Raw genomic sequence first — 12,203 nt, 5'->3', positions numbered from 1 at the left:
AGGACACTGTAGGGAACCCTGGCTGTGATTGAGATGGGGAGATGCAGAATGTAGGCTTGCTCCATATTTTAAACTCTAGGATGGGAATAGCAAGGACTGAACATGTCTGTGAAGCAAAGACAACAGTGACCCTGGCAGCCAGCACGCATCTTTGTGGACTCGGCTGAGAAAAGTGGACAGCACACTGTTTCCAACCCTTCATGGCTTCTCTACCCATGCGGACCTGGAGCATGACTTAGCCAACAGGCAAATTTAAAGGCAGAAGACAGAGTTCTGGGGGTACTTAAGCATACACTCAGAAAATTCAAACTACCCACTAGGTGGTCTCCAGCAAGGTATATTTTGGGTTAGCTTACCTCTAGAGGCACCTGCCTGTTACTGTCTGCTTGCCTGCCAAGAGTCCTGCTATAGGTGGCCCATACTGCCTGAGGTCCCTACAGCATCTAGAAATCAGGTAACATACCCTCTGCCCACTAGTTATTATTCCCAATTGTCAACACACATCACGTTAGCCAGTGTCAGGGGTCTATTTGACTCAGAAACTCTTTTGACCCCCACTGGCCAGAACTGGGATAATTTGAGCATCAAAATAATGTAATTAATAATAGTAACAAATTACAATCCAGTGAATAAACTAGGTATCTGTGAGGTCCATTGTGCTATAGTTAATACATACACTAGAGTGCCAACTAATAAATACACAAGGAATTATGGAAAACTCACCATGTAGCAAATGTTCTAACAGTGGCCGATTCAGGCAAGAATCACCACTGGATGCTAATGCTGGTGGGTGAAGATTTCCTACCGAAGATTAGGATATTGGTGTGGTCTCAAAATACCTCACCATAAGATAACATCAATCACAAAGGAAAAAATGGTGACTCTGTGGTGAGAAAGCAGACAAATAACCACCCTGAAAGGTGACTGAAGTTGATGTCGCGTGCCCTGTACAATGCACTGAGGAGAGCAGAGCATCACTTCTGCAGCGTCCTGCCAGGAAGGCTGGAGTCTGGAGTCACTGACGGATCCCGCTTGAAACACACCCTACAGAACAAAAGGTCTCTCCGTTCTTATTTTCTTTTAATCTAGCTGTTTATTTATTTATTTACTTATTTGAAACAGGCTCTAGCTCTGTTGCCCAGGATGGAGTGCAGTGGAGTGATCATAGCTCACTGCAGCCACGAAATCCTGGGCTCAAGAGATCCTCCTGCCTCAGCTTCCCAAGTAGCTGGGACTACAGGTGCACACCACCATGTCCAACTAAATTATTTTTATTTTTTGTAGAGGTGGGGTCTCACTTTGTTGCCCAGGCTGGTCTTGAACTCTTGGGCTCAAGTGATCCTCCTGCCTCAGTATTCCAAAGTGCTGAGATCACAGGTGTGTGCTACTGTGCCTGGCCTTTGAAACTTTTAAGGTCATGAAAAAGAGGAAAGAATGAGAACTCTTTCAGACTGCAAGAAACTAAAGAGACATAATAATTGCATGTCTACACACACACACACACACACACACACACACGCAAATAGAGCAAATGTGGTAAAATGTTAACCACTGGAGAATCCAAATCTGGATGTAGAAGCGATGAGAGTTCTTTTACAAATTTTCTGTAAGCTTGAAATTATTTTAAGTCTTCTCTCCCTCTCTTCTTCTCTCTCTCCTCTTCCTTCCTTCCTTCCCCTGTGCTTTGATGTCTTTAGGGTGCACAGGCAAGTCACCAGGGAGCACAGCCAAGACTCTGCTGTTGCTCATGCTGCAAATGAAGCAGCCTGTTTTCAGGGACAGATGTCTTTGCTTTTCTGTATTACATATTCTTTGAGAACTTTTGTATTTATTTAACATATTCCTGGAAACTTGTACAGCTTCTCAATTATTATTTTTTGCAGAGCGATGTGCCAGGAGCTCCATTATGAAGAATGACTAAAAGTTCCTTTCTGTGGCATTAAATATCTTCAACAATTTAGCCCCAATCCAGCAGCTCCCACGTTTCTCCTCACCCTGGCCCTCAACATACTGAGCAACTTTGAAGCCTACCTACCTTTGCTCATTCTGTTCCCTCTACCAGCACGCTGTTCTCCGTACTGTTCCATCTTGGAGGCCCAACCCAAATTTCATCCTTTGTAAAGCCTTGCTTACTCCCAACTGCTCTGTCCCGGGAAGAACTGTCACTTTCTTCCCTCCATTTTCCTAAAACACTTTGCCTGTGTATACTGACTCATATTATGGTTAGCAGGCACATGCCTACCTGTCTGCCTGCCCCACCAGGCTGTGTTTTGGAGAGGCAGAAGTCAAGCAGTACTTATTTTTGTATCCTCCAGTGCCCCAGCATGGTGCTTGGGACACGGCATGCTTCATGTCTGTTGAAATGAAAAACTCCACATCCAGGCATCTACTCGCGAGTAAGTATGGTGGAGGAAGAGATGTAGTGATTTAAAGCAGGCTCTCTCAGGCCAAACTGCCTGTGTGTGAATCCTGGTTCTGCTGCTTTCCACTGTTGGAAAGTTAGATTATACTCCAACTGCACAGTCAGGAAAATAAAAGTACCTGCATCACCATGGTGTTGTGGGCATGAAGAACAATGTGTCTACCATTACCACTGGGATTACTGGACCACCCTCTGCTGTTTGGCAAAACACACATCCCGGGCACCCCAGAGACAGTCCAGTACTTGTCCCCTCTCCCCTGCGCCCCACTCCCATGAAGTCAGGGTTTGAGGTGTTCATGCTACTTGTTCAAGATCAAGTAGGCTTGCTAAATTCTTGGGGTCTACGTTGGTTTCTGCTTCCTAGCGTGGACGCGGGAGATGCCAGCAGAGCCCTGCAGGGGATGTGCATGGGTAGGTGTGCACCGGGGCCCCGGCAGAATGGCGCTTGCCAGTCAGGTACGGGGGAGCCCGGTCCTGCATCAGTTATACGCAGGAAGGACATAAAACGAAACAAAAGCAAAAGTAGACAAACACCCCTCAACTTTTGAAAGGTATACTATGGCCAAGTTAAAAATATTTCCTTCCCATCATAAGAGGACAAAGGTGAGCACTGATGTTTCTGAGCACTGTCCTCCCTGCCTCTCCTGACGCGCTCAGAGCAGAGACTCGTCCACGCTCCGTGCACGGACCGTGCTTTGGAGCCGCCCAGAGCACCTCCGTGGTGGTCACCCGGAACGGCCAGCCTAAGTTGGGGGAAGGTACGGTTTTGTTTTTGTGAAACAAGAACAGGAGCTACAATTGTCTCCTAGTTCACAGACAAGCAATGGCAGCAGAGGCCTGGAGCAGCGCCATGCAGTGACAAGATCCATATTCCTACGATGAGGAGTTCACTGGACTCTGTGATTTCCAAGGTTGCTTCCAGACCATGACTAACTGTTGACTATACTTGACACAACACTTTACGCCATGGCACGCCATGTGATCCAGTGAGGAAAAATCAGTCGCAGCAGGTGTCAGACCAGGTGAGCGCAGGCACACAGGGCGGGTGGCCCAGCTCTCTGCACGTGCCATCGCCAGCACCATTCCCGTTGCATCATAACTGGCAGGACTCGGCGATCCCCAAATGCAGTGTCCCTTCAGCTGTATGGTCAGTTCTACTCTGGGCACAGCGCAGGGTGAGGAGGAAGAAAGCAGAAAGGGTTACTGCTCCTGGGAATGGGGTGGAATGGCCTCTGTCTTAATAAAGGGCACATTGTGTTAGGGAGGCACATGACAGTAGCAGAGACCTTGCGGTTTACACAGTGGCTCTCTCCTCCAGTGTTCAGCGCCAACCACAAGGTGCAGCAACTCTGTCTCGAAATAGCCACGATGCCCCGGGCACCGCAGTCCCTGCTTTTTACCAACCCAGGCCACGGTGCTCTCTAACGCCCACTGTCTAATATGAAGAATTCCTGCTGAAATATGGCCCAAATCCATCATGCATGCACGGGAGAGAACAAACTTGGGAACTAATTGCTGTTTTCCAAACTTTCTGCAAAAATAACATGCTGCTCTAAGTGTAAATAGGAAATGGGCCAGTTCAAAGGGTAATTTTGTGAAAAGCCCGAAAGGAGCACAAGCTAAGACTCTGGAATTGAATGGGCTTTTCTAACAAAACAGTACAGTTTTGAGGGGTGGTGGTGAAGGAAAGCTACAGTATTTGTATGAATTTGTACAGTATTTGTACGAATCCCAGTCTTTATTTTGTTTTATAGTGTTTATATAAGGGAAAAAAAAAAAAACCAGCTTCAATGCACAGTGAGTGACTCCCTATTAGAAAAACAGACCTGGAAACAAATGACCAAAGAGAGATTTAGCAACAGAAAGGGGAATTTTGGAATTTAAGTAAACCATAAACTTAAAACCTCAAACCTTAGCATATACATACAACCTTCCCGTCCTACAGCAATGACATCTTTATATTAAAGGCACAGCCAAAGGTGAAGTTTTCACTGAACCAAAACATCAAGTACTGAGTTATCCTTCCCAGCTTGTAATAAAAGCAAATAAATATTTTTCATAACATACAGAGCTTGGGTTTCTATTTCACCAACCCCCACCCAAATGTCATGCTCTCCTCTCGCTTTCTTTTTTGGGCAATTCCTACTTACCCACCCAGAAACAAAATAACTGTGATTTTCAGCCAGCAGGAAGCCAGGTCTCAGGCACACTTCCCTCGGCATTAAAGGGACTCCATGCATTCGCAGGCAAAGAGCCCAGGAGCTGTTGTAGAGAACTTATTTATACCCATTTGGAATTTCCTGACCAACTAACAGCCTGCTGGCCATGGGGTTTAATTCCAGGTCTCTCGGCGTCAGTGAGACAGCAAAAATTACCCACTAACGAAATCGCCAGCAAGGATCTTAACAACAGAAAAAGAAGAGAAGACAGACCTCTCCCATCCCCCTTCTAATTGTTCAGACAAACTATCTTCATACTCTTTAGACACGTGAAATGCAGGCCTAGAAATGCAGCTGTAAACCTGTTAATTCTAGGGAGAAATTAGACAGAAAGGCAGCAAATGTTTCTTTATTCTTCCAGCTGACTTATGCCTCTCCCCGCAAGCCTACAGTGCTAAGAAAGGCTCTCTGTTAGGGTCTGAGCTCTAGCGCGGCAGCTGGCTTGCGAAGGAAATGATTCACTCTCAGGCCGAACCCAGGCTGGGCTAGAGGCCAGTGGTTCCTTTTCTTGGTTTCTTCTCATTTGATGCAACGTGCAATCTGAAGGCTAAAAACACTCACACTGGTAAACCACAGATCCCAGCCTTTCTCCAGTGACATCCACCCCCTGCCCCATCGTTCCCTTAGACATGTTATCCAAATTAGACCATGTGACCTTCAAAAATGCAGAATTGGTTCCCAGACAAGTGCATTCTATTTTTTGGGGTGATAACATCTCTGAGAGACCTTTTGTTTTTGTTTCAGAAAGTTAGTAAAAATGATATATCTCCCTCTAATGGTTTAAATTCATCACCTCAAAAAAAACAAAAGGAGTTTCTTTTAAATTCCTTCTTCATCAGTGGCTACCTCCACTAGGTACAGGTGGCTCTGGTGGAACAAGACTTGCTGAATTCTATCATAGGGCAGACAAGCAAAGCCAGTTTCTAAACAATAAAACAGATCAGCAAAGATTAGGGGTGACTCTAAATATCCTGCTTTGTAAAACTCACAGGGGACAGCTGCGTGGAGGGAGGCACAGTATTACAAGAATCCACTAGATTTGCCCAGTTTGACCGGCTTGCTTGGTGCCCGCACCCGCCCGACCTCGCTGTGTCCACCTCCGCCTCCGCCCCTCCTGCAGGTGACCACACCTGCGGGCAGGACGCCTCAGAAGCGATTATGTGCCAGACAGACATTTTTCTGTGTGAAGCTACAAAGATTAAACTTTTTAAGATGGTGGCACTCACTCCGGTTTGTTTTACACCACGTTTAAACCCATAGGTTTATAAATAAACCCAAATATGTGAATAAATGGATTCAAAGAGAAATAACAGACTAAGAACAAAGCTAATCAAGTGCCAGATACTTTGAAATATCAGGTCCAAATAATGCCACGTTACTTTACCCAACAATACCTCCAGACATAAGAGATCTGAGTTAGGCCTAATTTTTTCCTTTTTCTTTAGGACTTAAAAAAGAAATGTATAGACCATGGGAAGACACAGTGAGAAGGAAGCTGTCTGCAAGCCAGAAAGAGAGCCCTCACTGGAAATCAACCATGCTGGCTCTCCGATCTCAGACCCCCAGAACTGTGAGAAAATAAGTATCTGCCTTTTATTTAAAAAAAGAAAAAAAAAGAAATTTGAGCTACTTTACATACCACAAAATGTACCCATTTTTAAGTGTGCAGTTTGATGAATTTTAGTAAGTGTACAGTTTGGTGAATGTTAGTAAGTGCAGACAGATATGCAGCCACTACCCGGTCTTAAAACACATCCACCACCCTAAATATTCCCTTGAGCTTGTTTTATCATTTGCTTTTGACAGAGAAATTTTCTTCTACTTCTGAAAAAAAATTCTGGTATTATTTAGTCACATTGTTATATTCCAAACTAAGAATACATATCAAAAGACTTGTTCTTAAGAATTAAACTGAGGAAAAGCATCTGAATGTGGTGTTTCTTCATCTTAAAAAAAAGATTCTGCTAACTTTTTATTCATAAATATTATGTTCTGATAAGAATACAGCTTAGTACATAAAGCAATTGGAGGTAATTATTTTGCTAGAGTAGCTTGTATCTGATCCTGTGGGTGTTTGCCTGTAGCTTCTGTGAATGTGAGGTCCAGCAGAAAAACTCGTTGTATGCAAAAAAGTGTCTAGTTCTTTATCAGAGGATGGCAAAGGTTGGGAAGGGAAACAATTGAAAATATGAGCTCCTTCTGCCTGGAAACCATCAGTCATGAAGGTTCCCACTGTAGAGACAGACACACCTATCTGCCTTTACTCTCTCTTAATGTACATACAAAGAAGCCAAACAAGATGTGGGAAGAGGAAGAGGAGGTACTCAAGGCTTTTTACTCCAATAGGTGGGGATTTAGCCAGAAAAGGGAACTCCCAGTGAGAAGGGAAACCTGCTAGAGACAGAAGACTTCTGTGATGCCAGGCTGAGGGCACACTGGCAGTCTTTGTCCCCGAGCTGGTGGCTTCAGAACTTTGGGACTGCAATCTGGAACCACAGTTCTGATGCTTAACAGGATTACTGCAGCAAGACTCCTCCCCACCCCACCTGGGCCTGCACCCTAGACTAGGGTCTCTGGACTAGAGATAAAACCAAAAAGTTGGCCGGGCGCGGTGGCTCACGCCTGTAATCCTAGCTCTCTGGGAGGCCGAGGCGGGCGGATTGCTCAAGGTCAGGAGTTCGAAACCAGCCTGAGCAAGAGTGAGACCCCGTCTCTACTATAAAATAGAAAGAAATTAATTGGCCAACTAATATATATAGAAAAAATTAGCCGGGCATGGTGGCACATGCCTGTAGTCCCAGCTACTCGGGAGGCTGAGGCAGAAGGATTGTTTGAACCCAGGAGTTTGAGGTTGCTGTGAGCTAGGCTGACGCCACGGCACTCACTCTAGCCTGGGCAACAAAGCGAGACACTGTCTCAAAAAACAACAACAACAACAACAACAACAAAAAAAAAACCAAAAAGTTAAATTAAGTAGTGAGTGGTTAACCTGACTCACACTGTGGACATCTCAAGATGCATGTTTCCTGGCAGGCAGTGAATTTACCTTCCTCCCCAGATGTGTTCCTCCTGTTATTGATTTCCTAACACCCTTCCAGTCTCCCAGCTACAAATGCACCTGGGTTATCAGCCTTATGACAGCCTCCCTCCCCCTCCCTCACCTCTACCCCCACCACCTCCTCTGCACAATTCATCTGGACTGCACTGTTCCAAGGGCTTTACGCAGACATCAACTCATTTAATCTCCACAACAACCCTGCACCAAGGCAGGTGTGATTATTTTGGCATTTCACAGATGCAGCTGATGTCATCCATAAGCACCTGCTATTCTACTGCCACTGCTTATTCTGCTGCTAACTTAATACTACATTGTGCGGAAAAGCCATAAACTAGGTACACTCTCTTCTGTAGCCCTTATTTAAAAAAATAAAATAACAAGATCAAAACACCACCCTCGCGTGCCTCCCTCCATTTTTCTCTCACTTAGACTTACCTTGTGAAAAACGCTACCTATGGGTATTTGTCTTAAAAGAGACAGACGGAAAAGCAGGATGCTCTGCTATCCCTCTGTGAGGGCCTGGGTTGTTTCTGCTACACTGGACACTCCCCCCAAGCCCTAAAGAGTTCAGATATCTTATTCATGCTGCTTTTATGCACCCCTTCCCTCTGAGGCTTAGGCACGGGGGTGGTGACAGGACTTAATGGGATTAAAAAGGACAAGTTGGGTAAAGGCTCCTGCTCTGCTCTACCTCCTCCTGTTGGGTGTGTACCATGCTGGGTGTTGGGAGAGGACTTAACAAAAGGGGAGATTTTCAAAGGAGAAGCCACCCCAAATTCCATAGAAGGAGGGTGTGCTCCAGGGAGGTGAGTGACTCTTGTCAGGAGCATTTAGGAAGAGGACTCTATCGAATGGTCCAGTCTTAAAAGACAAGAAAAACCCTCTGGCCTTCATTATTCTTTACTCAACAAAATGCACTTTGCCAAACACATGTAAATGCCTAAAATTGGAGTCACGCTGAGTTTCTGCACGTTGGGCTTTCTCTGCAGTTTGGCTTGCCCCACGGTTACGACCTTTATCACGTTTAAAGAGGAGACCGTCTGGCAATATATTTTCATCCAAGATTTGAAATCAACATTTAAAAGAGCACAAATGACAAAGAACTGGGAGGCCACAAAAGTAAATAAGGGAATTGAGAACGTAAATTAGATTAGCACAAAGACTCTACAAAGGCTGTAAATAAAGAATAATAAGGACTGTTTATTTCCCCACATCTGAAGGAGGTGATAGGTCTTCAGAGACCTTCTAGAGAAAACAGCAGGAAAGGCGGCAGGCAGCCTGCTGGCCAGGCACCTGGAGGTCACTAACCCGGGTTCCTATCCACAGTGTCAACCAGCCCACCAATCTGGACCAGATAATAGCAGACTGGAGCTCCACCTGCTCTCTCTCTGGTAGAGTTGCTGACAAGCATCAAAAGGAGCAAGGAAAGGCCATGGCAGCCAGAATATTCTAAAGGGACTCTGATAATAACCCTCCCTCTCCCCTTGGACAGCCAAGTTATACCTGGTTACCTCTTTTTAGAAGCCAAGGCATTTAATAGCCAATACATTTTTAAGGCTGCCTTAGAGCAAGTGATGGACAGAAAGCAGGTACTATAACGTCCACGAGGAGGCAGAACACAGGAGTGTGTATGTGACGTAGTGAAAGCCATCTGCTCACTCTGGAAAAATACCCAGGTGAACCTTCAGACATGATTAACAGATCAATCAACTGGCAACTATAGGGGAACGGGAAAACAATACAGCAATATCAGACTGGCCACTGGCAGGGCTCGATCCCCCAAATCCTCAAGCAGGCGCCTGGCCTGCTCTCTGCTCTGTGCCATGCCAGCACAAAGCAGGTGCTCTGCAAACTTTTCTTGGTTGAACGCTGAATCTGCTGACTCTACAAAGACTACTAAGCAAGGCATGATGGGCATACAAAGAAGAGGACATGATTCTTGCCAATTAAAACCTTCAAGTTTACAGATTAGTGAGGCACACCACCATAACTCTTAATTAAAAGCAAGTGTTGGCAACTCTTTAATAGAAACACAATTTCTAGGAATAGAGGAAGAGATGAATTCCTGTTGGGAGCATCTGAGAACACTTGCTGGGAGAGGTAAGAGAGGTAGCAGGACTTGAAGGATAGGAAAAGCTTGTATTGTCAGACACGGGAAAGACATCTAGGCGAAGAGCACAGTGCTCTGAGCGAAGCACTAACTGGGGAGCAGGGAGGGGTGGGACCAGGAACCACAGCTGGGGTGGAGCACAGGCCCCTACTTCTCACACAACTCTCTGGACACAGCTGGTCTCTGACTGCTGGAAGCCATTGGGGGCTGGGCGGGTCCTTCATGATTTTTGCAGGCACCAGAACTGAAGAGACAGAAATAGCCCACAAATTCTGTCAAAATGAGACCCAAAATAAAGATTCAGAGTTAGGAGAAAGGAATAATTAGAGATCAAAGTCTGTGAAAATGAAAATGTCTGGGATACAGAAAAATAATAAAAGAATATAAAAAGCTCAATGATCCTGCCAGCCATCCTGAAGTAAACAAAATCACAACGCAGTGAGAATGGGGCAAAGACAAACCAACTTGCACAGGCCCTCTGGGCTGGTCCATCACACATAGGAGGGGAATGGCTGCCCTTGTGCCAAATAAACCTCTGAGCAGTCATTTTAAAGTGAGAAACTGAATGAATGAAATCACTGAAGAATTTCTACTGAATTTTTTATCATTCCTCCTAGTAGTCCCCAAACCACACTCACTATTTAGAAAGTATACTTTCTCATCATCAAAGTGTCCAGGGGACACGACACCAAAGAATTATACCCCAGGGGGAAAGCCCCCATCCTAAACCCCTTTACCTTTCTGGAAGATGTCCTGCCTCAAGTTTCTTCATTTAAAATCAGCATCCTGAGTGAGGTGCTGTGAATTCCAGCTGCAGTTTTCCTAGTGCCCATATAACGTCCTAGCGCCCTTCCGGCCTGTGTGTGTGACGGGCAGGCTGATAGGTACGCAGCCACGCTGGAGCCCAGGATGTGATGCTGCCGTTTCCCCTCAACGTTGCCAAACAGCTGTCCCTGCGGCAGATTTGGACGCCGTGTAAAGTGTGGTGCTAATGGAAAAATCTGGTGGCACAGGGCTTTGGTGTTTTGCAATTTTTTCCTGTAAGCAGCATTGTTGGAATGGTTTGACATGCAAACGATCCCTCCTCCCCCACCAGCCTACAGGCTACCAAGTCTCCACCCTAGTGTGTTAAAAAAAAATCAGCACATCACATCGTCAGACTGATTCACCACTTGGAGAGGTGGAGCACTGGTTAGGGCACATGCTGCCTAAGCCCAGCAGGTACTTCTGCCTCCTCTGCCAGGGCCCGGAAGACAAATGGGTCTTTGTCCTCACAGCTGGAGGGGAACATGCCAAATGGAGTGCCCCCAAAAAACATTTCCATGGTGCATCCCTGATCTGAATAAAGCATCCCAGTCAATCAGTCTAAAATGCTGAGGAAAAGCAATAAATCAGCTGTACCCTAGTAGGCATATGGACTTGGATGACCGGGATACTGACAGCAGAGAAAGAGAGAACTTTTCCTAGCTCTAGTTATAAGAAAGAGTTGATGTATATGACTAGGGCTTTAAAGATATTAAGCACTAGGCTTATAAATCACTGGAAAGAACCTTTCTCTCTCTCTCTTATATTTCCAGTTTGGAATATTCTCGCCACTTTCCTCCAGGAGACTGGCAAATGAACCTGCAGTACAGAAGCACTTACGATGCCTTGGCCTAATGGACGGTTGATGTGAGAGGAAAAGGCACTCAGATAAGTGGGCGGGGATGGGGACATTTGGCAGGATGAGCTGAATCAATGTTTTCACAAAATTATTTGCAAAGCTGATGGGATTTACCAACTAAACCAAATATTGTGAGACTAAATTCAAGACATGTGACCGACTTTTGACTCCACCAAACAGAGATCATGTCCAAAATACAAAAGATCCCTCGTAGAGAAAACTTTTCCAATTAAATAAAATCACAAAAAAGGAACCAAAATAAAATTAGTACTCATGACTATTAGAAGCAAACTGCTTCCATACAGTGACTCTAGTACTGCCTCCTTTAAATAAAGGTTTATACAGTGACACTGTAACAAGTCTACAGTCTCTGATCCAGCTGGGAAAATGTCAGGGGATCAGTTAAATATGGTTTGCCACAAACAAGAAGGGATAAGAGTACAAAGATTTAACTTTCAAAATAAGAACAAATCCCAAGAATCCAACAATTTGTCCCTTTGCATAGCCCTTCCTTATGTCTATAGTTCTGTTTTTCTCTTTTTTTTTTTGAGATAGAGTCTGTGTCGCCGATGCTAGAGTGCCATGGCGTCAGCCTAGCTCACAGCAACCTCAAACTCCTGAGCTCAAGCAATTCTTCTGCCTCCGCCTCCCGAGTAGCTGGGACTATAGGCGTGCACCAACCACGCCAGCTGATTTTTTTCTATATATTTTTTAGTTGCCCGGCTAATTTC

General features: G+C 45.2%; 1 protein-coding gene across 4 annotated transcripts in view; it reads right to left on the bottom strand.

The window, feature by feature from the left end:
• KANK1 (KN motif and ankyrin repeat domains 1) overlaps window positions 1–12,203 on the bottom strand; it is a 205,978-nt gene that overhangs the window by 39,258 nt on the left and 154,517 nt on the right. The window contains exon 2 of one of the 4 annotated variants that reach the window (XM_076008653.1): window positions 9,968–10,053. The exons of the other annotated variants lie outside the window; for them this stretch is intronic. Within the exon in view, the coding sequence (XP_075864768.1) occupies window positions 9,968–10,010 (43 nt within the window). The 5' untranslated portion in view covers window positions 10,011–10,053. The remainder of the gene's footprint in view (window positions 1–9,967; window positions 10,054–12,203) is intronic. 4 annotated transcript variants of the gene reach the window in all.

Source organism: Microcebus murinus, chromosome 12 (assembly GCF_040939455.1).
Source record: "Microcebus murinus isolate Inina chromosome 12, M.murinus_Inina_mat1.0, whole genome shotgun sequence".
NCBI classification, from domain to species: Eukaryota; Metazoa; Chordata; class Mammalia; order Primates; family Cheirogaleidae; genus Microcebus; species Microcebus murinus.
Note: the sequence above shows the minus strand (reverse complement) of the source record. Positions and strands in the feature narration are given on the sequence as shown.